Source organism: Micropterus dolomieu, linkage group LG19 (genome assembly GCF_021292245.1).
Source record: "Micropterus dolomieu isolate WLL.071019.BEF.003 ecotype Adirondacks linkage group LG19, ASM2129224v1, whole genome shotgun sequence".
Classification (NCBI taxonomy): Eukaryota; Metazoa; Chordata; class Actinopteri; order Centrarchiformes; family Centrarchidae; genus Micropterus; species Micropterus dolomieu.
The window spans coordinates 21582968-21608420 of record NC_060168.1 but is presented as its reverse complement, the minus strand read 5'-3'; the positions used below and the strand labels follow the sequence as shown (position 1 = coordinate 21608420).

Below are 25453 nucleotides of genomic sequence, written 5' to 3'. Positions count from 1 at the left end.
CTGCCATGTAACGTAAACAACTGTCGTAAAATGACGCAACGCCTATACCACTGGCCCTCCCCTGCGAAACAGACGTGCAGTACTTGATAGATTACTTATATTTTGTTATTTACTGGGTTTACTATATCCGATCTAGCACAGTAAGTACAAGCTTTGTCACAACTGAGGAACGCTGTCACAGTGACCATCGAGGATGTTCAAAAAGTACGTTGCTGACTATTTCCATGTTGTCACGGTAGCTAACTACAGCTAGGTGGCTAACGCTAACTGATTAGCAATCGTGTGTTCCGAGTTTGTTGTACGTTCATTGAATGAGACAAGCAGACACGAGTTATGATATCTTGTGAGATCCTCTGTTACTATAGCTTAAATCAGGCCTGTGGCCGTATATATATGTATCAGTGCTGTGTGATCCAACGTTAAAGATAATTCATTCACGTTTCCAAACAAGACGCTTATGCCTTAAATCCAAAAATTTAATCTCAGTATCTTTAGACAATTGGGAACATCCAGGCACATCTCACACTAGCTTAGCATTTTTTCACTTCACTGAAAATTAGAAACATGTATTTGAATTTATTATCCCAATATCAATAGGCACCTTGTTTTGTCTACAAAGGTTTATCTTCCTTTTCAGGGTGTAACGTTATTGAAATTTCTTTGATTATATTTACACAAAAATTCATAGGATTGCCCGAAAGACATGTAAAAGGTGCCTAATTGTTTAACATATATACTTATGTATCCATGTTTTTGATGGAAATAAATGACAGCATGCTGTCACCTCTGAGACTGAAATTTGATTCTCTTTTCAATATATTTGCAAATTGTGGGTATTCATTGATATTGGTTTTTAAAAAAAAACCCATTCTGGATAAACCAACTATGTTTACTGCCAATATTTACCACATTGTGAAAAAAACTGTGCTCCATTGTGGAATAAGTACTGTGAGTTTAATATATTTAAGGCCATAGTGTATCCATTCACTTACCTGTCAATTTAAGTGAGTGAGTGTAAGTGTTCCGTACTTGTATAGCGCCTTTCTAGTCTTTTCGACCACTCAAAGCGCTTTTGATGAAATTTAAAAGTACTAAAATAGAATTAGGTCTAAACAATTATTCAAAATTTTATCAATATTGCAATTTGGGGGCGCAATTTTTGTTTAAAGTGATGTGTCAAAATATAATTTTTAAATTAAATATTGCGGAGATGTCGTTGCCTACACATCATATTCTCGAGACTTAAGAAAACATCTTTGTTTGGTAAACAATTCATTTTAATATGTTAATGTTTAATGAAAGTGAGAAAGATGTAAAACTGATCATTACCCCCAGTATCGCTAATCATATCGCAATTGCAATATTGATCAAAAAATTCGCAATTAGATATGTTTCCCAAATTGTTCAGCCCTGAATAGAATTACACTTTGTTGTAAAAATAAATAAATAAAAGATCTAAGTTACCATATAAAAAGCATGTTCTGTTTTCTGTTTCAGATTTGATGAGAAGGAAAATGTGTCGAACTGTATACAGCTGAAAACATCTGTGATTAAAGGGATCAAAAATCAGCTGTTGGAACAGTTTCCCGACATCGAGTCATGGCTCAATCACATAATGCCAAAAAAGGACCCTGTCAAAATAGTGAGATGGTACGACTTATCATTTCATGTTTCTCAGCAAGGTTCTCTCATGCAATCTGTTTTCAGTATAGTTGCTTTTCTTCTTCAGTTTTTATATGTATATTGTTCCTCCCACAGCCATGAACACATTGAAATCCTGACAGTGAATGGAGAACTGCTCTTCTTCAGACAGAGAGAAGGACCATTCTATCCAACCCTCAGACTGTTGCATAAATGTAAGATCTCCCATTGCCAACTGCTTGATGATGCGTTTGGATTTCCTCACACTGATAAGAAATTCCCTTTTCTTTTAAATAGATCCTTTCATTCTTCCACACCAGCAAGTAGACAAAGGGGCCATAAAATTTGTCCTCAGCGGAGCAAACATCATGTGTCCCGGGCTGACGTCACCAGGCGCTAAACTGTACCCAGCTGGAGCTGACACGGTAGTTGTATCCTTTTATACACGGTGCTGCACATGGAAGGTGATTTCCACACGATATGTTAGTGAAACTGTCCTATGCCATAGAGTTAAATATTATGAAAAAGTATATTAAAATTTTAGTCTCTTTCCACATTTTGAATCACTTGCCTACGAGTTTGTCTTTAACATGTTGATACAGGCCATAATGGCAGAGGGAAAACAGCATGCACTTTGTGTTGGTGTTATGAAGATGTCTGCGGAAAACATGTAAGATTTTTTTCCACCTCTTCCACTTTTTACAGAAACATACATTTCTGTTCTGCTACTCTTTGATGCCTGATCCGTCTTTGTCTTTTGACAGAGAAAAAGTCAACAAGGGAATTGGAATTGAAAACGTTCATTATCTGAATGATGGATTGTGGCACATGAAGACGTATAAGTGATGACATCAACCCCTGCAACGCTCTCCCCCGCACTACCCCTGCACCTGTCCCCCCCACCACCCAGAAAGTGTGGAGCTCTTGACAGCAAGGCATGACCTGCCAATCAACAGTTTACACCTATGGACTAACCTGCTGGAGGCTTTGAATCAGTTGCCATTATGCACAAATAAAAGAAAGATCTTGCCTTACACCTTTAATATTTTGATAAACTTTATTACCTGGTTTTCATGTAGTATGATGCGGAGTAACCAGTTTATTCAACAGTACAGGATGTGTGTCGATATTCAAATAATGAACAAAGGAGTGGCAGGTTGGCATAGGTTTATAACTGTCAGACCTGTTGTTCAGCTCCTCAGTGAAAAAAACTCGACACTGTGCTCTCAGATAAAACCTGGTGAAATTCAAGGTGTTGAATTTACATTCAGTTGCCAATTTATTAAAGCTGATGATACACAGAGCAACTTTTAGAGCAATCGTGCAGGGCAACGTTGTCGTCAATGGTAATGAATAAAGAATACTACCGTAATCCCCTTCCCCCACTACTCCGCCCCGTACCGCCGTTATCCGTAACATAGTCGGACTTGCCACTAGCAAGATTGGCCAGCAACATTGCTCAAAAAGTTGCCCCGTGTATCATCAGCTTTAGTTCACCTAGCTAAAAATAACAGCCCTGCAAAACTAATTACCTTCATGAAGGTTACAATCAGTTTACACTGACTATGTTCTTCTTTTTGAGTTTTTTTTTTCCTCAGTTTTCAAAAGAAATATACTTATTTATTTAATATACCCATAAAACAACATTGAGGTATATTATTTTCCATTCAGCTGTGAAGGCCAATTCTTCATATGTGGAGATGCACTTCATTTGGAGCCGAGCTGTACATTGTATGTTTGACTCAATAATTATACAATCTTTAAATCAGTTGGGTGATGTATTCTCAGAGATCAGGAAAAAAAAGTTGTATGTGGTTAAGATGGTCGAGAGCTTTGAACAGTTAAATAATTTCAAGAACTTGACATTTCCAGAAAACAGCATCACCTAACACAGGTTTAAGACTACAAAAAGACAAACATACAAGATACATAATATTACAATAACGAAAACTTCCAGAGAATCTTGTCTGTCTTAATTTCCCGGCGATCTTCAATCAAAAGAAGAGCACACCCATCGGCTCTGATTACCTACAACACAAAGGAATGGGGCGCTGATTGTGCCAAGTGCAAAAGGTACAAATATACATAAAAGTGTTACTCCCACAAAGAATCCAGTTTTACAAACAGCATAAGAAAACCATCTCCCCAAAGTTAGGTTTGCCATCATAGAAGCAAAACATTTAAAATGCCACATTCAGCTTGAAGTTATGAGTCTCTAGTCATTGTCTGAACCTTCAGGAGGGTAAAATACTAACGAGTCATGAAAATCGTGGCCGAAAGGACGAAGTCTGTAAACTCCAAACATCATAACCTGCATTTGATTCGGTGACATCCCGTTGAATGTGACTGCCATGTTGGAGCAACAGCCCTCCAATACATTAGTGGGGTTGTCCCTCATGCTGTCTGTTATCAGGCCGTCTACGCTCTTACTGTTAAACACGCTCTTTCCATGTGAATCTTCTCCATTTTCTGCAAAGACACCGGTATATTTGAGACACACTGCCAGCTGCTTGTCCTCGCTCAGCTTCCACAGGGCACGTCCTCTTTCAGGACATTTGCCTTCATCCTGGAACACATTCACAAGCCTTCTCAGGGCTTCATAGCTTAGAACAATGCCACTATCGTACGCCACATACTCAAGCTCGCCTGACTTCAAAGCGTTGCCCAGGTAGAAGGGCTCGCTGGGATCCTTTGTGAGCACCAGGTATTTGAGGTTTTCGATGATGGCAAACGTGGTGGGCTGTGCCACAAAGAACCAGCGCAGGTCACCGGCATTCTCATAAGCATGCTTCAGAGCTTTACGTAACCTTGCCCAGTCATCTTTTTCATTCAGGTCTATCGCCTCAAGCGCCTTAGAGCTCTCAGAGGTATAAAACACGGCCTTGTCACAGTGTTTGCTCCAGGTGTCGATGGCAGTGGCCCAGTATAAAAGGACCTTGGGCTGGACCATGATGACGCAAGAGACCCGGACTTGATTAGTCAACTCCTGCACCTGACTGTCAGAGAGGTGCTTCAGCTCATTGTTATCCGGGGCCTTGACGTGATGATGATGATGGTCCTCTGCCCTGAGCTCCCTGTCAGGGCTGAAACTACCCAGGAGTGACAGCACCAAGCAGAAGAGACCTCCCATGACCACCCCCTTCATGAAAGAGCCTCCTTCAGACAACATTATGGCAGCAGACACTGGACAAGAGACAAAACAAATAAAAATATAATCAACCTTATTCAATAAATCTGCAGAATCAATATACGAAATACCTTGTTAGTTGTAGTCCTTACCCGGTTTCTGTTCTACGTTAGAAGGCGCAAAATGTGAAAAATTAAGCAGTTGGTCAAGTCTCTACTAAAAACAAACAGATGAATTTAAGTTTTGACGAAACATTAAATTTTTACTCATTTAGCTGACACTTTTATCCAAAGCGACTTACAATTGCTATATATGTCAGAGGTCGCGTGCCTCTGGAACAACTAGGGGTTAAGTGTCTTGCTCAGGGACACATTGGTAGATATGTCACAGTGTGGAATCAAACCTGGGTCTCTCACACCAAAGGCATGTGTGTTATCCACTGCGATATCGCCACCCTACATTACAGATGGCTCTGTTTGTCCAAATAAGACCAATTGTTTTTTATTATCTTAGACATACTGAAACCACCATAAACGGTTCCTTTACTTCATGTTTAGACCAGTTTAGATTCACTGTAATGGTCTCCTTGCAACATAAATCAGAAAACAATTCACTTCACATTGTACAAAAAGTGTAGGAACAGAGATCATATTACTCTCTTTTCAAGGTCTAACGCCAGCTACCAGTTTACTACAGAGTAAATACATAATTAAGGACTGGTTGTGCAGCCTTGCGCAGTGTGCTCATTACTGACTGGCTGGAGGTGTTTTTCTAGTCATCAGTGGCAGCCAAAATGTAATTTAAAGCTATCCATTACATAACGAGTTCATCTTCCATGGAGCTAGATGTTAAACAATCACTGCGGTACAATGTTTGCTGGCTTGATAAAGAACAATAATGATAAAGCAGTTAAGGTCCGAGTTGAGTAAAAGTATTAAACGGTTGAGCGTTTCGATGAAACATTACGAGCATCTGTCTGTTTGAACCTCTTAAGTTTACATTTTAGCGATTCTGAAAAGCTAGCATGAACATGAACATGAACATGCTGATGTGTGTTATAGGAGTTAAAGCAAACAGTAACTACCAACTGCTAGCTAAGTGTTAGCTTCCCATTTATACTGTGGCTATTCGTTACATTATCTTATTGCTTCTGTTACACTAACGTTACACGACTAACTCGGCTAAATCTTCTTAGCAACATAACGTTAAATATAACGAAATATAAAGAGAGTTTACTGTACCTAGTTAGGTTAATGTTGTCGTGCCAGGTGGTGCTCCTGCTTTCGCTTGTATTTCAACTCTCACCTTTCCCGTTTGCTCGGCTAGGACAGTTTAACAACTAGGTTAGATATGTGCACAGCCCCACCAAACATTAGTGTTTAACACTCACGGACTTCCGCTTTCTGAGATCACGTGACTCCGAGGCGGAGGTCCCGTGTAGCTCCTTTCATTCAAGTTTTATATTATTACATAAATTAATGATAATATAAATAAATAACGTCAAATCAATACATTACGAGATGCCTTTAAAAGTATTAAACTTTAATGTAATGTTGCTTTATCATTCCTTTTTAACTGGGGTTCATTTATTTGTCAAGATGGCAAGATGAGTCTATGGTGTTTACATGGAGAATGCTTGGTACTCAAACACTCTCAAAATAGATACTGTTTCCAAAATGTCATACTTTTTCTGTGATAAAATATATTTTATATTATCATGAAGAATGTTCTGGGTGTGCATATATAAATGACTATATACATTGTTTTATTTTATTTTACTTATTTTACATGTTACCATATTTTAATTAATAATCTGTTTTATGTGTGTTGCATGAAGGACTATAAACTTTCTTTTCATTATACAACCTTATGATAGTATTATTTTTTTAACCAGGGGGAAAGACCCATTGAAATAAAATTTATTTTTCAAGGCACCCCTGGCCAAGAAAGGCAGCAGGAAAGCAAGTCCGACAGTAGCCTACAAACATAAAACGACACAATACAATCAAAAACATATACCCTTTTACCTATATAAAGTAACAGCCCACTATCAAAACCAGTACATTAAAACTTAATTAAGCAGTTAAAATACACTAATGTGACACCTGCTTACTTAAAAATGATAAATGATAACATAAATGATAAATAAGCTACTGTGTACCTCATTTAAGTATATCATTTTTAATTAAAAATGCCCTTTTCCACATTTTTTTAATGGCATTTTTCCCAGCAACACTTTTATTTCATATAATATTTGATTTATTTATTATATTTTACACTTTATATATCCATATTGATTATTTCATAAATGTCTCTATTTATGTAATGTTGATCACTTTGGGGTTCCATAATATTAGCAGTCAATTTTTTGAAATTGTTGATTGGATGGTGATTGTGTATTTTTGTTGTGACAAGCTCTGCTTTTGAGATATTTGAGGCTGGTTTGAACTGTGGGGTATATATAGATATATATCCCTCCTGGGTTGGTATGTGTCATCCTCAAGCTTGGGTCCTCTACCACAGGCCTGGGAGTTTGAGGGTTCTGCGCAGTATCTTAGCTGTTCCTAGGACTGCATTCTTCTGGACAGAGACTTCTGATGTTGTACCTGGAATCTGCTGGAGCCACTCTCCCATGTTAGAACAATGCGCTAGGAGTTGTTTCTTTGTCAGTTTCAATGTTGAGTTTCGAAGCATCCATATATCCCACATTCTCTGCATAAAACCCCTCACACCGGGATTGCTTGCATAGTAGCATTGCTATTGTTGTCCTGGTTCGCTAGCCGGCGAAATTATTAGTACTATAATCAACAGTACCATTATTCATTTTCTGTATGCTGTGTAGTCTCTCTTTCTCTCAAGTTCAAGTTCAAGTTCAATGTGCTTTATTGGCATGAATGTTTCAGTTAAATAATGTTGCCAAAGCAGTTTGCAGCAAAATAAAGAAGTTTACATTTCAATATGACATAACAAGATAATGAATCAAGGCCATTCAATCTCTCTCTCCCTCGTCCTCAACCGGTCGAGGCAGATGGCCGCCCACCCTGAGCAATTGTTCTGCTCGAGGTTTCTGCCTCTTAAAAAGAAGTTTTTCCTTTGTTGCCAAGTGCTTGCTCATGGTGGGAATTGTTGGGTCTCTGTAAATAATATTACAAGCACTCTGCTCAAAGTGGGCATCTGTTGCAATTGTGGGGAAAATTCTAATGTAACTAGAGCTGAAACAATTAGTTGAATAATTGGTTAGTCGATGAACAATTAATAGTTTAAAATAAAATGGCAAAATTCACTGGTCACTCAACCTCTTATATTAGCTTTAATCAATTTATTCATTTTAATTTCATTTTGAGAAAATACTTTATCTACTTAAGCATTATGCAAAGAATTTCTACTAAACTTTACATTTCAAAAATAGTTTAACATTATACTTGGGCAGCAGCTAACAGTTAAAACTTGCTTTGTACATGTTCTTCAATAAAGTGTTGTAAAAAAGAAAAGGTAAAGAAAAAAGAAAAAAAGAAAAAAAACTTCTTCTTGCTTTTAAATATGTACTTCAGGAACATTTGTTCAAGGAAATAGCTTGTACTTGTCAAACTGGATTTAACTGTACAGCTCAGATTAATCTTGTGACACTTTGGAGGGACCCGATCCGCAGGATGGAAACCACTGGTCTAAACTACCTGATTGAGTAAAGTAAAGTAGATAAGCTCCACCTTGACCAGCAACAACAATAAAAAGCTGCTTACTTTATATGTTTTTAACAATTCATTATTAACAATTGAGAAATTTAACAGGCGAAGTTTTAGTTATTTTAAGCATTTTTTTCTGATGATACTTATCTACTTAAACAGGGATTTTAAATGCAGGACTAATTACCTTAAAATTTCCATGACCATAATTAAAGCATGACATTGATAGTTATTGTTTCTTTCCTTTTCCAAATGAGTAATGTGTCTGATATGTCAGTTTTAAAGTCACTGCTTGATCTTAAAGCTAGACTCTGCTGTGCTTTTACATCTGGTCATTGACTGCTCTGCAGCCAAATGTATCAAATGTTGTTGTTTTCAACAGCCATTTCAGAGATGTGGAGACAAGTGTATAAATCACCTGATGCCACTCATCTGAAGAACATTAGTGACCTTTCAGTTTGACAAAAAGCCCTGCGGCACAAAGCCTTTTCGAGCAGCCGAAAATTCTTAACTTGTTTTGATCTTTGATATTTTTGGAGACAATTACTCCTGAGTTTCCTTTTACATTTTAAGCTTTAATGTTCACACTCCAGTGTTTCCCAAAGGACTCTTAGCACAGTTATTTGCATATTCAATTTAAAAGTTCTTCTTAATTGTAGTAGTGCAATGGTTCAAGCTTACTGAACTGGCTCTTCATCAGATAAAGAGAAAATCTGTCCTGGAGCCATCAGGATTATTTGACCTCTGTATATCCTTGCCTAGTCTGGCAGTTGTCTTTGGTGCATGTCCTGTACAGGACATTGCACATTTGCACTTGTGTCTTAAGTTAAAAGCCTGCTATTCTGTACCATGAAATTTGTTTCAGATATTATGGTGCCCAAATGATGTGGCCTAATGACTTTGGTGATCTCCTGACTTTTTCTCTATAGCGCCACTATGAGGTGGACATTTGTGGTTTTCAGTCAAAAGATTAGATTAGATTGCTATGATTGACATTCACTTCCCCCTCAGGGTTAATTGCAAAAACTTGGCTGATCACTTTACTTTTCACCTTGGTCAATAGTTTGGTTTATGACCAAATGCGTGCACGCTAATGACATTACCAAGACATTACCAAATTAAGACTCCCAGTTTTCGAACTACTTGGAAAAGTTTCTGTTTATCTGTCAGTGGTGTTAATTTGTGGAATAAACTAAATAATGAATTAAAGCAATGTCCAAAATATTCCATTTTAAAAAGATGCTCAAAGAAATTATATTCCAGAGAGACAGAGAAACACAGTGCTAGTAATAACCTGGGCTTATATTGAATAATTTGTGGTATGTATAAATATTGTTGTATATGTGTAATATCTTTATGTGAATAGAATATATATTTTCATTGATTATAGATTTATTATCTCTGTAGACTTATTATTTTGTAGTTATTTCCTTAAATATGGTAGTAAGGGTATAAAGGGGTAGGAATACATAAGTTTTACTTCTTCCTACCTCCTTTTTGCACATGTAAATAGAGGTTTTAGAAGAGAAGTACTGCAAAGTATGGAGTTTTACTTTGTTGTTCATTTGTTTTTTATTTTATGTTTCTCTGATTATTTTTTTAATTTTATTTGCATGTTCAAAATAAAGATATAGGCTAAATCAATCAAACATTAGCCATTGTTTACTGCTAATTAGCAAATGCAGGCTAACAAGCTAAACTTGGACGTGTTAGCATTTCTCTCAAAGCACTGCTGTGCCTACTAAATCTAGCCTGAGCTGCTAGCAAGGCAATTGACTCTTGGTTATCTTGGTTATCTTGAATTTGTTTTCCTTTACATTAATTTTTTTGACTCTAACCCTAACCCTTTTTCACATGTGTCTTTTCCAACAGCCTTTTAAAAGATTTTTATTATTGATAACAAATGCAACATGAAATATACAGATACAGAGCAATCTAAAGTTCACATTTGAACCTTTTTTCATCTTAACATAACCTGCTACCCCTTCACCAATCCCTCCAACATCTTCCCCGCAACCCACCCCCAATCTTGGTCAAAATGCACAAAATTTGGAGAATTACAAAAGTAAACTAACAATTGTCAGTACAGACGAAAGAAGAAGATGCACCATGCCACTTTACAGTTGACCCAATAAACTTTGGTTTTCACACAAGCATATAACAAAATGTTTTCATATTTACCACAACAATTTGACATATTTGGCCCCGAAGACAATCGCAATCAAGTGCTTCACAAATGTCATTCAACACAAAATGACGTAGAAACCGGTATACAGTGACATAGTTCCAGCAGCTGTGTTCGTGTGATCGCAGACATGAGCGACGATATATTTGAACAGCCCATCTCACAGAAATGGTGTCAGACATAAACCATTGGAGCTTTGCTGGGCAGCCGCTGATTACTCCTGGAGAGTAAACATTTGTTAGGCCTCTCTGTACAAGCACAGATAGGCTTCGGCTGAATTGACAGGGTCCCCTAAATTGTGTCTATGGCACCTGATCCATCGCGTCAAAACCATTAAGAAGGAGACTGGGTGTGATGATAATGTATTGATCCGATTGTGATGGATGGCCTCTGAGGATATAAAAGTGAAGTTCCTTGCCGAGCAGAGGTATAGTCCAGAACTGGCTAAAGATAAAGGCACCATGATTTCTGTAGCTCTGTTTTACCTTGCCGCTGTGATTTGTTCTGCAAGGCGGACACATGCTCTACCTCTGTACCCTGAAACCGACCTGGAGCCACAGGCAGGTGAGACATTTTGGACGTTTTCTTCAGTTTAGCTGAAATTGTTTAATTACTTTATAGGCAAATTTGACTTTCTGTCAAGAGCACCTTGCACCTTAATGATGGACACAGTGTATTCAACCTGTGCCAGACAACATAACAGTAATTCAACCAAACTCTGTTCATATTCTTCGAGTTAAATGAAATATTCTAATATCCTCTTTTTGAAATGAAGAATCTTTCTACTTAATATACAGCAGGGTTATTAAGGTCATAATGACAGGATGATTTGAGAAAGTTGTTTTATCTCAAAAGATTTCATTCAGAAATTAGTGTCAGAGGTGGAAGGTGGAGCCAACGCTGCTGAGGGGGAGCAGAGAGAGGTCAATAATTTGTATCCTCTACTGATGCAGCACAATGGCGGCAGAGACTCTTGGAATAAAGGTAAAACACAAGTATCATGTTAAATCAGTCACATATATTGTCAACAAAATAGTTTTTTCACCTTGTTTTTTTCTGTTTTTAAGGGACTAAAGATTCAGCACAACAAGATAAGTTTGCAAACATGGTAAGGATGATAATCTACCGTATTAAAATCCATTTGAAGTTCAAAGTGAATTCAAAATTGGAAAAATTCAAAGAAGTAAAAAGTAAAATGACACAGAAAGATCATTTAATACAGAAATTAGCTTTTACTAGAGATTTAAAGGAAGTCACAGAGAACTGAGAGCAAGATTTGTTTTAACAGGAAGGCTGTTTTAGAGTTTGGGGGCTCTGACAATAAATGCAACTCCTTTAGTTTTAAGTCTAGATCTGTGGGATTAGTAGCAGTAGTTTTGTTGCATATGGGCACAGAAGCTCACAAACATATGCTGGAGCCAGACGATGGAGTGCTTTAAAAGTAATACCTTAAAATCCACAGATGAATTTACAACATATTATCTGCATCTGCTTTCGTTGTGTTTTTAGGTTGAGGACCTCAAAGAAGCCGTCTTGAAGCTTGCAGCGGCTGACAAGCTTCGCTCTCAGGGTTTTCTCAGATCAGAGCAGAATTTGCCAAAAACAAACAAAAGGGGTGAGTGACAACGACAAGCCGCACCTGCTGTTACAGTCTTTTACGAGTGCTTTATTATAATGCAATGATCTAATCAGAAGGGTGTTTGACTAAGGCTTGTGCCATTTAAAGCATGACAGATTACTCACACCTAAACAGTTAGCAGAGCAGTATAATACTCTGCTACTAGTAGAAGTACACAGAAATGGACTGGTACGTAACTCCACTGAAGTGAAAGGAAATAGTAACTACTTTTCATATAAAATAAATTGTTTAATGTGTTCTGCATTTATTCATTTAGCTGACGCTTTTATCCAAAGTGACTTACAATTGCTATATATGTCAGAGGTTGCACACCTCTGGAGCAACTAGGGGTTAAGTGTCTTGCTCAGGGACACATTGGTGCCACAGTGGACTTGAACCCGGATCTCGCACACCAAAGGCATGTGTCTTATCCGCTGTACCATCACCACATATAAAGGGTAAAAGACTTATACGCTTAAGTTACAAACAATACGCTTAACAGCACAGAATTCAAACATGCATTGTTTTGAAGACATATTTTATTCCAAATGTGTTTTACTATATTGTCATCCATTATTTTGTCATCTGTTTATACACCAGCCTCCACTTAAGGAGTTACAGTTGTTGATAAACATATTAATAAACAGTTAAATCTGCTTACAAGCACATTATATAGTGTTTTTTTTTTTTATTTAACATTTTTATATACAAGTTATAACTGCTAAATAGGGGCACAATAAGTAAATTGTTACCAAATATAGTACAAGTAAAGTACAAGCAGTACAGTAAGTAAAATGCTACTTGATGATATGTTACAGGGGTAGATAATAAATTATAATTATGTACTTCAGGTGAAGTACATTTTATTTCTAAAATCCAAAATCACAAATTTCCTTTAAAGGATTTTACAATCTGTTCAACATCTAACACTTTCTATCCCTCAATTTGGAAACACTTACTCTTAATAATATAGTCTTCGTTATGCATAACATACAGAAGTACCACTAGTAAACAATATGGAGAAACAGGTTGACAATTAGTTAAATTTTAAAAGTAAATTTCAAATGTAATATGTGTAAAATGTGTTTGGACTGGAGAATGTGGATTAGAACTAACCAAACTTGACTTGAGTTGTCTTCAGCTTCGTTCTTAATATTTCTCTCTGTTGTCCTGACAGCATGTTTCTGGAAATACTGTGTCACCAACTAGAACCCTGCGGCGGCAGGACGTTTGGTTTGATCTCATTTCGCAGCCTGGCTTGAAACGTCTTCACTCTTCAACGGCATTTCCCCCCCCAAACAGTATATTCATCATCCAAAATGGAACAACAGAAAATCTATTTTTGAAGCTTTAACATTTTATGTGGCTGAAAATAAACTTAAATATCAGAAATGCCTTTTCTGTGATGTGCTTTTGGTTGTGATGTAAGTTTTTAATGTACTATATGAGATGTAAAGAAGGACGATGAAATTCAGGATTATTTCTTTGTTCATTTCTACAAGGGAGCATTATTAGCACACACACAAACCACACTACAATGAAAGAAAACCTGACAGATGAATTTGATATTTTTTAATAGTGTGACAGTGAGACAATTTAATCGTATTAAAAGGTATTCGTACAGGATAAGATACAGAAGTGTATTTCATGTTTTGCGTAAAAATGAACTGTTCATGAAGGCTTCTGACACACTTATACAATTGTATATATTTTAATGAGGGTGTTTTGATCAAAGCATGGAAAAATATCTATATTTACACTATAAACAAAAACTCTGCTAAATTACATCAACAGGCAATTGCACGTTTGGCCTTTTAAGTGTGGCATAAACACACCATTGGTCTGTGAGTGACTATGGATAAATAGTCAGTACATACAACCAATAAAACTTTTAGCTTTAGTCTTACTGCAACAACAGGTCAAAGTTTTTCATGTGGAATAGTGTTTGATTCATTGCCACAGTTTATTATTGTAGGTTGTAGCGCCCTCTACAGATCACCATCTTTACATGCATGGTTACAATGGGTGAAAACAGGACTTAAATTACAGAGAATCACAGGTTCATTTCCTCTGGTTGGCCACGCTAAGATAAGCCTTCTCAATTTCAATGTCGGCTGGACATGTCTGTTTGAACTCCTCTCTCTCATAGGCGTTTTGAAGGTATCGCCACACGCCTGTGAACTGGGCCGGGATTTCAAAGTTGCAGTACTTTTTGGCAGCAACCTGAAATAAATGGAAAGGGAGATTAAATTTAAGCATTTTGAGAAACTGGCTACATAAAGATCACTAGGTGAAAGAAGTGCTCAGATCATTTACTTAAGTACCAACACAAACAATGTAAAAATGCTCTGTTACAAGTGAGGTAAAAGAATGTTATACTGTTTATGGTACTTAAGAATAATACATCATATGTTATAGGTTTCTAAAATTTGTGAAGTAACTAGTAAATATAACTATCATATAAATAAAACAATAACAATATTTCTCTTTGAGGCAGTTGCGTACAGCTCAAGTAAACTGTAAAAATACAGCAAATACAAAAGTATTATCAGCTAGTCATCAAGTATCAAAACTACTTGTTCTGCAGAAAATTGATTGAGACACTTTATATATGACATCATTAGATTGCTAATCCTGATGCATCAGCAGCATTTTTACTGTTGCAACTACTCAGGGTGGAGGTATGTCGGTTTTTATATGTACTTTTATTTACAGTTAAGTAGATCAGTCTAGTGGTTCACAACCTAGGTGCCGCGCCCCTCCAATGGGTTACAAGATAAATCTGAAGAGTTGTAACTTGTTTAATGGAAAAGCAAAGAAGAAAAACACAAAATTGGGTTTATTTTTTGCGTTTTCTTTAATTTAATTATTATTTAAATGAAACCATCTGAGAGGTTTAGATGGGAAATTAGAGGGGAACTGCTAACAAATCATCTGAAATATGACATGGGGCCCAAACCACAAACTGTTAGGTTAGGATCCACCATTTTTATCTTTAATAATGCATTGTATTTCATTATCTTATATAATCATATGTTAATGTGAAAGGTAACATGTAAAAGATATCTGTCAATCAAATGCAGTAAAGGTGCAATAGTTCCCTGAAACAAAAGTAGCATAAAATGGTTATAGTATATGTATTCAGTTACTTTCCACCACTGCCTTCACACACCCAAACATGCATTTCACTCATCATGCTAAGATAAAATCTACTTCTACTATACCAGAGACTACCCCAAAATGGAAACAAAAATGATGCAGTGTCTCACCCTGATAACGTGCAGTTTGGGCAGCAGGTTGCAGTCAGCTAAAGTGAGACGGTCGCCGTCCAGGAACTTCCTCTTGGAGACGGTGACGGTTTCTCTGGAGTTATGGTCAATCTCCTCAGGGAGGGGGGAGTTCAGGTAGATATCTAGGCGCTTGAACTCCCTCAGCAGGTTTTTCTCTTGAACTGGAGTCAGAAACACAGATATATGATATTTTGCATGTAATCTACAGGTAGACTGTAAGCTTTTGTATTTAAGTACAGTTTTGAGGTACTTGTACTTGATGTGAGTGCTTCCATTTATGCTACTTTATACTTATACTCAACTACATGTCAAAAGGGAAATATTAGAGAATTCACAGGTGGAGCCATTGCTCTCATGCATGACAAATTGAATGGGCGGCCAGTGTTATAGCATACATACATGTAGTACATACATTGTTAGTAGATACCTATGATAAGCTTATTATTATTGGGGACTGCAGATGTAAATTAGCCTAAGGCTAACTCTGGTGTAATGCATCAAATGTTTACATTTATGTTATTAATTGCACATGGTCCCTTCTAAATAAAAAAATCAATCAATCAATCAATCAATTAAATAAATAAAAGTACTCGTTATGCAGAATAGCACCATTTAAAGTGTTTTTATTATATTATTGGATTATTGTCACTGTGTAGTGCTTCAAAACTTTACTTAAGCACAACAAAGTTAATGTACTTTATTAGTAATGTGATAACACATTAAGAATCTATTTTACTATTTCCAAACATGTCACATCCTTAAAGGTGAGAATAATTGAAACCATTATGAGCCCCAACTCACAGGTGTTATTTGGACTGTTCTTGATGAAAGCAGAGAACTTTGCAAAAATGTCAGCACCCACGTCAAAGGACTCTTTGTTTAGCGGGCTGAGATGAGGATACCTGCAGAGGAGAGAAGAAAGGAGAAGCCTGGGAGTAAACTTGTTTGATGAAAATAAGCCGTCATCATGAACGCACTTCCTTAATATTTGTTTAATGATGGAGTGCAACAATACCTAGGAGGGGCCAGTGTTTGCTCAAGAAACTCCTCGATTTTGATGAAATCTGTTTTGAGGGTGCCATTGTAGAGGAGGAAAGGAGGGTTGGTCCCGGGGGCCAGGTCTTTGAGCTCAGCTGGCTTCCTGAAAAGGACGGAAAAAGATGGAGAGAGAAGAGGGCAGGGAAGGGGGAGACATTAGTTATAGATGGATTCAGTTCATTAAATCACACTGTTATCAAGCACGTCAAAACTGAGAGCATGTTGGTTATCAAGGCTGTCAGAATCAAATGTGGCACACTGGATTAATGACTTCAACATTGGCTGCTGGTTACGAAAAAACACACAGCGCTGGGAGTGGTTGGCTGTTTAAGAGGCCCGTAGTGTGTGTTCTGAATCATTCAATTATCAGGATCCTTTCATAATTTCCATGTGTTATTTGCTCACTGGTAATGACCCTGAGAAATTCACACAACAAAGCCTCAATTTAAGAAGGTGTTTGAAAGCGACACAGAGCTCTTTGTACACTTTGGCTTCACGGGCCCCTCCCTCCAACCTCTGTTAGAGTGAGCAACACGTGGAGAAATGGTTTGGATTACTGAAAGAAACTTCTCAATTTCTCTCTCGTTTGCTTCTTAATAGAGTTCTGTGTGAAAGTCCCCATGGCCAGATGCTCAGGAAGTGTTTGTGCCAGGGGAGGGGTGCTTACTTCCTCATGTCAACAGTGGTCACTGTAAACTTGACTCCTTTCAGCCACAAAACCATGAAGAGCCTTTGACAGAAGGGGCAGTTCCCCACGTTTTCACCATCATGTCCAGCCTGAAAAACACAGTATTACAATTTTAATTTGATGACCACATGAGCTGCAAAAAAAGCTAGTGAAGCAATCACAATATCTCTTCTCCTCCCTTCTGCTGATAAACAAATAATTTTGGAAGTGAAAGGCGTGTCTGAGATGTCGAAAGGCAGTTTCTTCCATGGAGGGGAAAAGCAGGCATTGTGTTGTAGAGGAAAACAACAGACACTAACATTTGCTCTTCTCCACCTTCAGCCAGCTCAAAGACGACAACACACATCTGTTTAAAGCCCAGTGTATTTCTGAGCACCAGCTTTTAGCTAATGTGTTGTTGTTAAAGGAATTAGTTTGACATTTTAGTAAATATGCTTATTGGCTTTCTTGCTGAGAGTTAGATGAGAAGATCCACACCACTTTCATCTATGTACAGGAAATATGTAGCTACGACCACCAGCAGCTGGTTAGCTTAGCTTAGCATAAAGACTGGTGGGGGAAACAGCTAACCTGACTTTGTCCACAAGTAACTAAATGTGCCTACGGCACCTCCAAGCTCACTAAATAACACACCTTACAGATCTTGTTTGTTTCATTTATATAAAAACCTAACTTTAAAAAAGATTATGGGGGCTTATGTGCTAGACTATTTCTTGGATGGGAGCAGTGATTTCATTGAGTCTTGCTTGTGCCCAACCAAGGAATGGTCCTGCACATGACTCCAGTAAAAACACAGCTTGTGGTTTTATATACTAAGTTTTGTAAAGATTTAACAAACAAGATTTTATAGGTGAATTTGTGAGCTGTTAGCTGCTGGTAGGTGATTTTTTTTTAACCTTTTAGCAGAGCCAGGCTAGCTGTTTCCCCTCATTTCCAGTCTTTATGCTAAACTAAGCTTACCAACTACTGTAGCTTTATATTTACTGTACAATAATGAGAGTGGTATTGATCTCTGAAATGAGCAAATATTCTCCAAAATGTCAAACTATTCCTTTAAGTTATTGAATGTTGAATGTTTTATTTACAATAAGACTTAATGTGCTGTTTATCACATATTCTACTGTCTGTGTTATTTTTTTATTTGCTTTACTTGACCTTGTTTCACATATCAGAGGCCATTAACATCAACACATTTGTTTACAGGTATAACACTGGCAGAATACAAAGATTCTGATGTATTTTAAGGTTTGGATATTAGGCAACAACGTGAGGTGAGAAATGTGTTGTTTATGTGACTTATTGATATAGAGGACTATATCTGAATGTGTACGTAAGTGAAGTGGGTGTGCCTGGTTCAGGCTTGGGGCCAGTCACCCTTCATGCTCCCCGCTACTGATGGGTGTGCTATGATAAGGTCTAGACTGGCTGTCTGTGGCCAGAGTTCAATGATAAAAATGTGCTGTGACCCTCAGCAGGGATACAAACACCTCAGCATCTGTAACACACGGTATCTGTAGATGGCACCCACCAAAATGAGAGTTGTCCTCTGATTGATGCTGCTCATACAGTAACATACTGATGCTGATAAATGAGCAGCAAATCCTTGTGCGACTCCTTCATTTGCCTACATGTTTTCCTCAAACAAATTGGGAGAAATTGCATGCGGAGTGGGATTATACAAAGCACATTCTTTTGACAGTGAATTCCCCCACATGTTGCAGCCTATTTCATCTATACTTCTCTTGCAAGAAATTATTGAATTTGAAAAGGAATTACTGACCTTAATGAACAACTCGATGCTTGGCTCCTTGTCTGAGTTCTGCCGAAGTGCCATGTCGTCCCAAAAAAAGTTTAATTCACTTTTTTTTTCACTAAGTCCAAGTATTTGCTCTTCTCCTTAAAGGTTATTTGCACCCCAAAAATCCACCAAGCCACACAGAGAAAGCTGATAATACTGAACCTTAACAAGTGGTACTCTGGTTTCAAGTGTTTTTGTGGTCGTGGATGTCAGGAGAAAGTAAGTGTAGCACTTCACATCTGGTTGTGTTTGTTTGAGGGCTCCTTGGAGGCTATCGCTCTGAACATACAAGTCAGGGGAGAGGGAGGATCCAGAGAGATGGGCGGGGTACACACTCTTATATACCCTAAGCCAAATTCTGGAGAGCTTAAAATAGAATTCTCTGCATATTGCAATACACAGGAACTGATAACCCCATGTGACTCACACAAATTCAGACAATTCATTTCATCACAAAAGCAGCTTTGTTTCCCTGTATACTGAGTACTCCATATGGAGACAATGATAAAAAATTCTATCTTGACCTTGACCCTTTAGTTAACGTCAACATTAATATGCTGCTTAAACATAAATAATAATAATAATAATAATCTAATAACAGAATAAATAATAATATAGCATTAAGGTGACTTTAATTTGCCATCCTTCAGGTACATTTTACTGATAATACGTAAATATTTTACCTAGTAAAAAAAGGAAAAGTTTAAGTGCAGGACAACTACTTGTAATAGAGTACTTTTACATTGTGGCATTGCTACTTTGGCTTAAGTAAATATTCAGAGCAAAATCTCTGAATATTCCTGCCACCACTGAGTATAGTATATATGTTTCTAATTGTATAATGTTTTATATTTTATCGTACCAACAGAAGAGGTCAAGTGGGGTTGTCACCATGCTTTTAAACAAAGGGGTATTTTTAGAAATGCATCATGGTGAAGGGAATCCCCTCATCGTATTGGGCATAAAAAGGAAGGAGATTTACTTTTGATTTCTGATGTGTGTTGCATGAATTGAGGTGTGAAGAAAGTTTGGAGTATTGAAGAAACCTTTGTGCTTTACAGTTAAAGACATTTGATATTTTCCCCATTGAATACAATACATTTTCTAAGTGGTAATTAATAATGATAAGTAAAGCTGTCTTGGTAAATACATTAATGAATGCGACAGATTAAATTTCAGCTCATGACCACAAGTCCTCAGAGAGTTTAGGACTGAGGGCTCAGTTCAGTATTGGCATTTCTTGTAATATGTATCACTTGCAGTAAATAGGGGAAGGGAAATTTTATGACAAAATCCCCATGCCGTGGTGTAGACTTCTCTAAAAAATAAGATGAACAACATGTGTGGGATTATGCAATCATCGCAATCACAAGGAGAAAATGCTCTGGGTCGAGTACTGTGTTTTACTGGCTGTGTGCCATTTAAAACAAACCAATCTCATTTAAATTCCAAACAGATCCTGGAAATGTGATGAACAAATCTCAACCATCACAGGAAATCTAACAGGCAGAGACAGTTGTTGAAAAAAAAGCATCCTCCTCTTTCCTTTTAAATGTCTAAAAAGACAAACTGAAACCTAATCTCCCTTTCCACATGGTGGTACGACCAGTCCTCCAACACAGTCAGAGTGGACAGTTTTAAGGAATAATTACTCCCCTTGTTGACACTTCCTATGGGAGGTGAATGGAATTTTACTGGAGTAAAAGGTGGGTGTTTCACTCTTACTGATTAAGACATGGGCTTCCCATTTTAAATTATCAGCCCACACTGTTACGTCCACTCAACTACTCATGGAGGGAGTGTTTCGTGTGTGCTAAATGACTGGAGTGCCATTCAGATGTTCATTTTGAGTCACCATCACAAGTGGCTGCAATCACTGATAATGTCCTCAGTACTGGTGTATGACTTCACATGTGTTTTTCTGTCAGTGTTTGGTTGGTATGACAACAGCCATCACACCAGATTGAGAAATAAATCATTTGTAAAAGGGAAACTGAGGTTAAAATCACAGCATTTACAGTAAACTGGCTACGCAGATAGGACATTCAACAGGAGAGATTTCCTGGAAAAAATAACTGGCAGCAGTGGAAATGCGTTAATTCACCAGTGACCTTTCACTTCCTCTTCCATAGACAAAAAGATAGGAAAGACCTACCTCATAGAGAGAGATACACATATCTCCAGTGGACACACACAGCAGCTGGAAGTGACCTCCTGGAAAAAAGTGCTTTATCTCCATAAACAGGACTCACTATTGACAACCCAGTCCAACCCACCCACACACACACAAACACACCTACACACACACACACACACACACACACAAGGTCAGGATGTCAAAGATTTTATTCTGTAAGCAAAATATTAACATGCCAGGGAGCCTCTGCTCTGCAGTTCTGTGATGGATTCAATATGGCTGTCTTTTATATATATATCATAAAAGCAAAGTGTTTGGTCACAGAGCTTCGTTAGCTTTCTTTCTTATACGAAAAGACTAATATCACTCTCGTGTCTGGTAGGAGATTAGCCTAGCTTAGCATAAAGACTAACAGCAGGGGGAAATAGCTGGTTGCCTATGACAGCCTGTGGATTGGTTTCTATGTCAAGGACTCGGGACAGTTTTGCTGGGGAAATTCAAAGGATGTGACGTTTGTACGAGAACAGTGTGCAACACTAGCTAAGGCACCAGATTCTGCTCTCTATTAGTATTTCTTAGTGAACAACAGCTGAGCACAGTGGCACAGATTTGTCACCACAGGTTGCCAGGTGTGATGTCAGCGTGCCTGAGACATATACAGAAACCTCTGCTCACAGGGCGTCTCTGGCAATCTGCTGTTTGTTAAGAAATACCTCCAGCACATAACTCCCCCTAAAATTACAAAAAGGTAATTTTCCTCAACAGACAGTTACAACTGTGCTTTGCCTACTGTGACTTGAAAAAGGCAGATTGCCATTTTTAAATTCTACACTATTTGTGTATGGATTACACAAATGAGATACATGTTACCAGAGATCCCAAGTCCCTCCCCTTCTGGTGGACCACCATGGGACCCTATTTCAGAAAAAATATGTAAGGTAGTCAATGGCAAGAGACAGCAATTTGTTTGATCCCGTTTGAATTGTAATCACTGTTTGTTGTAAAACTGCTGAAGTATAACACCGTGAAAATACATAATTACAAAGACCACAAACCCAAAAGTCGTGTATGTGTCATCAAAACTTTATCTCTCACTGACTGAAGCTAACATTACTGAAGCTAATGTCAAAAAACATACATTAGAAGATGATGTGGTGAAAGAACCAGGAGTCGTTGGATTAAACTCATCAGGTGAGATACATTTCTGTGTTGAACATAGCTAAGTTACCTAGCTAGTGAATGATAGCTAGCAGTTCCATGTTAACATGTAGAGCTGTAGTCCATTGAACAGTTTTCACACAAAACTAAATGTTAACTTAATTTATATTTTAAATTGACAAAGATATTTGTGTAATTCACATGGGCTAAAAAATAACTTGTCTCACGCCATTGACTGCCATACATATTTTTTTGAAATAAGGGGTCCCATAAAGCGGAAGTGAGGACTTAGGCACTCTATTATATAATTATTATAATTATTCAATAACTTTTGAGATTTGGTTTCCCCCTTCTTGTTTATGCTAAGCTAAACTCAGCTAATAGCCTTCTGGCTGTGGCTCCTGATCTCCGTACTTAACAAATAGACTAACAATTTGAAATAAAGCAAATAAAAATTAAATAACTTTGTCCTTATGTTCAAGGCACAACCTACAAAAGCCAACGGAAGTCACATGACAGGTTTTTTTTTGCAATGTTGCCTTTTTTTAAATAAACTTAACGGTGACAGTGTTTATTTTCCTGTATACCTGTCTACCAGGTAAGCATTACACAAAACTAGGAATATAAAAACAAATGTACATGTATCCACACACATAACATCATCTCAAACTCAGCCAAAGCAACACTTAGTTGTCAGCTCTTTGTTTATTGCTAAAGGGGGGTGGCTGTTTTTTATAAACACAATGGCATCATTGACCTACTGACGGCTCTCTCCCAGTCAGTCAATCGCACAACAACTCATTACAACAAAGTCCCAGGGTATGTCGTGCAGGATATGCACAATGAGAGTGCCATGGAGTTCTTCTGCCTCTTCTTACCTCTTCTTTTGGCTCTGAGGATACCCACCGCACATTCTGCTCCTGATTTCTCTCGTAAGTGCTTTTTGCTTTTTTTTTAGCAGAAAGTCAAAATGCTGACTGTTTATGTGAAGGATTTGCAAAGGAGGCTAGAGAGACATTAAGCATCCTCTACTATTTTCTGCACATCCTGCTTTTCAAACAGCTGGTGCAACTCATGCTGTAAGACCAAAATCATAGTCCTGAACTTTTATCTGCACACAGAATAGGACAAGATACTCCCAAAGCATTAAATCAACTATATTTGAGTTGTTTGACTCCTAGAAAAATATGTGATGGATGATGTGATGTGTTCAGACAAAGCCAAAGGTGGCTCGACACCTCCATTGTGAGCATTGCAGTGTACGTCTCTATTTGACCTCAGCAGATATTTCCACTTTGTGTGTGGCTGCAGCCTCTGAGGGGTCTAATAATAGGTCATTGTGAGCGAGTGCCTGGTACTGCCTCTCATTTGCTTCCTCAAGCTTCACACACACACACACACACACACACACACACACACACACACACACACACACACAAGGTACCAAGTACAGGAAGCACACATGGGAGGGGAGACTTCACTTCACTGTCCATGTTCTGTTGTCTTGTATGTTTGTATGTGTGGTCATAGTCTAAATATTGTCTTGGACAGCTACACCCAGTAACTGGGACTCACCCTGTTGACAAAAGAGGACTAAAAAATAAATCTAGTAAGTCACACTGTTGATTTACCAATTATGGACAATGAAGGGTTTTTAAATTCTCTATTATTTAGTAATAATAACTGAGTTAGCCAGTCATTTCTGCTTTCTTAACAATGGTAAATAATTGCCTTGTTACTATAGTAATAAATCAAATTTCAAACTCTTGTTTTATTACTTACATAAGTAAAACAAGTAAAAAAAATTTTTTCAATTGCTAACCTGCGTTGGTCAAAACTGAAGTCACATTGTCAAAACTCTTCACACAGTCAGCACAACAGAAGTGTATGTGGACCAAACTGTGAATAATTTTTCATTGCTTTCACACAAAATGCATTCAATGACCCCTTTCTCCAAAATTCATGAACAATGTATATCTGCAGCACATTTTTCAAATGCTAACACACTGTGTCCAAAATTGTTAAAAACACATTCAAAACAGATTGATGGTAAATGTACTGCATTTCTGCAGTGACCAGAATGAAATAAGTAGAAAATCTTAGAAGGCAGGCAATATCACTTTTGGAAATGTGAATTTGGTCAGCACAACGACAATTGCCAGAGTCCTGGAGAAACATAAAATAAGGACGAAGCAGTTGTACACTGTACCATTCGAGAGAAACTGTGAACGTGTGAAAGAACTCCGTTATCAATATGTCCAGGTAAGATGTCTGTTCAATAATCAATCAGGGAACATACACAGTGATGCATAATGTGAAGTCCTGTAAAACTGTGTATTTACTGTATTTTAAAGAGTCATGGAGGTTGGAAGCCAGGGAAACTGCACATATATTCATCTTTGTGGATGAAGCTGGATTCAACCTGGCAAAAACACGCCGCAGGGGAAGAAATGTGATTGGACAGAGAGCAACCGTGGATGTCCCAGGGCAGAGAGGAGCTAACATCACGATGTGTGCAGCACTGTCCAATGATGGTTTGCTGTTTCCCAAACCACTCATTGGCCCCTACAATATGGATAGGCTCGTGTCTTTCCTGGATGACCTGCATAACCGCCTTGCGCCAGGGGAGGAGAGAGGAGCAAGAAACTCCCCTATCTTTGTTGTTGTGTGGGATAATGTGGCATTCCACCACTCTGCTGCAGTTACGAGACTGGTTCGCTGCACATCCCAGGATGTCAGTACTGTTCCTGCCTCCATACTCCCCCTTCTTAAACCCCACAGAGGAGTTTTTCTCTGCATGGAGGTGGAATGTGTATGACCACCATCCACATGACCAGATGACCTTACTGGATGCCATGAATGTGGGATGTGGAGACACTTCTCCTGAAGACTGCCAGGGTTGGATTCAAGAAGATACTTTCCAAGATGCATCGCCAGGGAAGACATAAGATGTGATGTTGATGAGAACTTGTGGCCAAATGCAGCAGAGAGCGAGGACTAGCACCCTCAAGTACTGTACATTATGAGTTTTTGAGGTGTTTCTTATTTGTATTACTGTTTGCAGCCCTGGAATTCCAGAAATTTGTGGGG

At 37.9% G+C, this 25453-nt stretch overlaps 5 protein-coding genes across 10 annotated transcripts in view; 3 read left to right on the top strand and 2 right to left on the bottom strand.

Annotated features, from left to right (window-relative positions):
- The first annotated feature begins 29 nt into the window (after nucleotides 1-29).
- On the top strand, nucleotides 30-2684 carry mcts1 (MCTS1 re-initiation and release factor). Its single transcript, XM_046031014.1, has 6 exons — nucleotides 30-204; nucleotides 1498-1650; nucleotides 1759-1856; nucleotides 1939-2072; nucleotides 2244-2311; nucleotides 2406-2684. Exons 1-6 carry the CDS (start codon nucleotides 194-196, stop codon nucleotides 2485-2487), a joined length of 546 nt encoding a protein of 181 aa, XP_045886970.1. The 5' UTR covers nucleotides 30-193; the 3' UTR covers nucleotides 2488-2684.
- On the bottom strand, nucleotides 2680-6174 carry c1galt1c1 (C1GALT1-specific chaperone 1). 2 transcript variants are annotated; one of them, XM_046031013.1, is made up of 3 exons: nucleotides 6010-6174; nucleotides 4900-4932; nucleotides 2680-4824 (listed from the first exon to the last, which is right to left on the bottom strand). In XM_046031013.1, the coding sequence occupies exon 3, from the start codon at nucleotides 4808-4810 to the stop codon at nucleotides 3857-3859; it is 954 nt and encodes a 317-aa protein (XP_045886969.1). In that variant the 5' UTR covers nucleotides 4811-4824; nucleotides 4900-4932; nucleotides 6010-6174; the 3' UTR covers nucleotides 2680-3856. The 2 variants fall into 2 exon arrangements, with proteins under 2 accessions (XP_045886969.1, XP_045886968.1); XM_046031012.1 differs by lacking the exon at nucleotides 4900-4932.
- A 4831-nt stretch (nucleotides 6175-11005) lies between these two features.
- On the top strand, nucleotides 11006-13600 carry urp1 (urotensin-related peptide 1). Of its 2 annotated transcripts, none has more exons than XM_046031729.1 (5): nucleotides 11006-11200; nucleotides 11492-11596; nucleotides 11704-11744; nucleotides 12146-12251; nucleotides 13432-13600. In XM_046031729.1, the coding sequence occupies exons 1-5, from the start codon at nucleotides 11020-11022 to the stop codon at nucleotides 13461-13463; spliced, it is 465 nt and encodes a 154-aa protein (XP_045887685.1). In that variant the 5' UTR covers nucleotides 11006-11019; the 3' UTR covers nucleotides 13464-13600. The 2 variants fall into 2 exon arrangements, with proteins under 2 accessions (XP_045887685.1, XP_045887683.1); XM_046031727.1 differs by having other exon boundaries at nucleotides 11492-11620.
- Nucleotides 13601-13811: 211 nt separating this feature from the next.
- Nucleotides 13812-25453, bottom strand: part of clic2 (chloride intracellular channel 2) — a 12649-nt gene continuing 1007 nt past the window's right edge. The window contains exons 1-6 of one of the 2 annotated variants that reach the window (XM_046031021.1): nucleotides 19051-19366; nucleotides 17250-17359; nucleotides 16560-16685; nucleotides 16346-16446; nucleotides 15524-15705; nucleotides 13812-14477 (exon numbers count right to left, since the gene is read on the bottom strand). In XM_046031021.1, coding sequence (XP_045886977.1) covers nucleotides 14316-14477; nucleotides 15524-15705; nucleotides 16346-16446; nucleotides 16560-16685; nucleotides 17250-17359; nucleotides 19051-19104 — 735 coding nt within the window. In that variant the 5' untranslated portion in view covers nucleotides 19105-19366 and the 3' untranslated portion in view covers nucleotides 13812-14315. Of the gene's footprint in view, nucleotides 14478-15523; nucleotides 15706-16345; nucleotides 16447-16559; nucleotides 16686-17249; nucleotides 17360-19050; nucleotides 19367-25453 lie in introns of those variants that run through there. The other variant, XM_046031022.1, reaches the window with a different exon arrangement.
- Nucleotides 23200-25453, top strand: part of si:ch73-335m24.2 (protein eva-1 homolog C) — a 9726-nt gene continuing 7472 nt past the window's right edge. For 2 of the 3 annotated variants that reach the window (XM_046031016.1, XM_046031015.1), the window contains exon 1: nucleotides 23200-23295. In XM_046031016.1, coding sequence (XP_045886972.1) covers nucleotides 23217-23295 — 79 coding nt within the window. In that variant the 5' untranslated portion in view covers nucleotides 23200-23216. Of the gene's footprint in view, nucleotides 23296-25095; nucleotides 25374-25453 lie in introns of those variants that run through there. The other variant, XM_046031017.1, reaches the window with a different exon arrangement.

What these genes read in the sequence shown, in the direction of transcription:
- c1galt1c1 (XM_046031013.1), bottom strand. Translation starts at nt 4,810, where the DNA reads ATGTTGTCTGAAGGAGGCTCTTTCATGAAGGGGGTGGTCATGGGAGGT.
- mcts1 (XM_046031014.1), top strand. An exon ending in CCTGTCAAAATAGTGAGATG is followed by an intron (nt 1,651 to 1,758) that starts GTACGACTTATC and finishes TTCCTCCCACAG; the next exon opens with CCATGAACACATTGAAATCC. An exon ending in CTGGAGCTGACACGGTAGTT is followed by an intron (nt 2,073 to 2,243) that starts GTATCCTTTTAT and finishes ATGTTGATACAG; the next exon opens with GCCATAATGGCAGAGGGAAA.
- urp1 (XM_046031727.1), top strand. Translation starts at nt 11,020, where the DNA reads ATGGCCTCTGAGGATATAAAAGTGAAGTTCCTTGCCGAGCAGAGGTAT. An exon ending in CGACCTGGAGCCACAGGCAG is followed by an intron (nt 11,201 to 11,491) that starts GTGAGACATTTT and finishes TTATCTCAAAAG; the next exon opens with ATTTCATTCAGAAATTAGTG. An exon ending in CAGAGACTCTTGGAATAAAG is followed by an intron (nt 11,621 to 11,703) that starts GTAAAACACAAG and finishes TCTGTTTTTAAG; the next exon opens with GGACTAAAGATTCAGCACAA.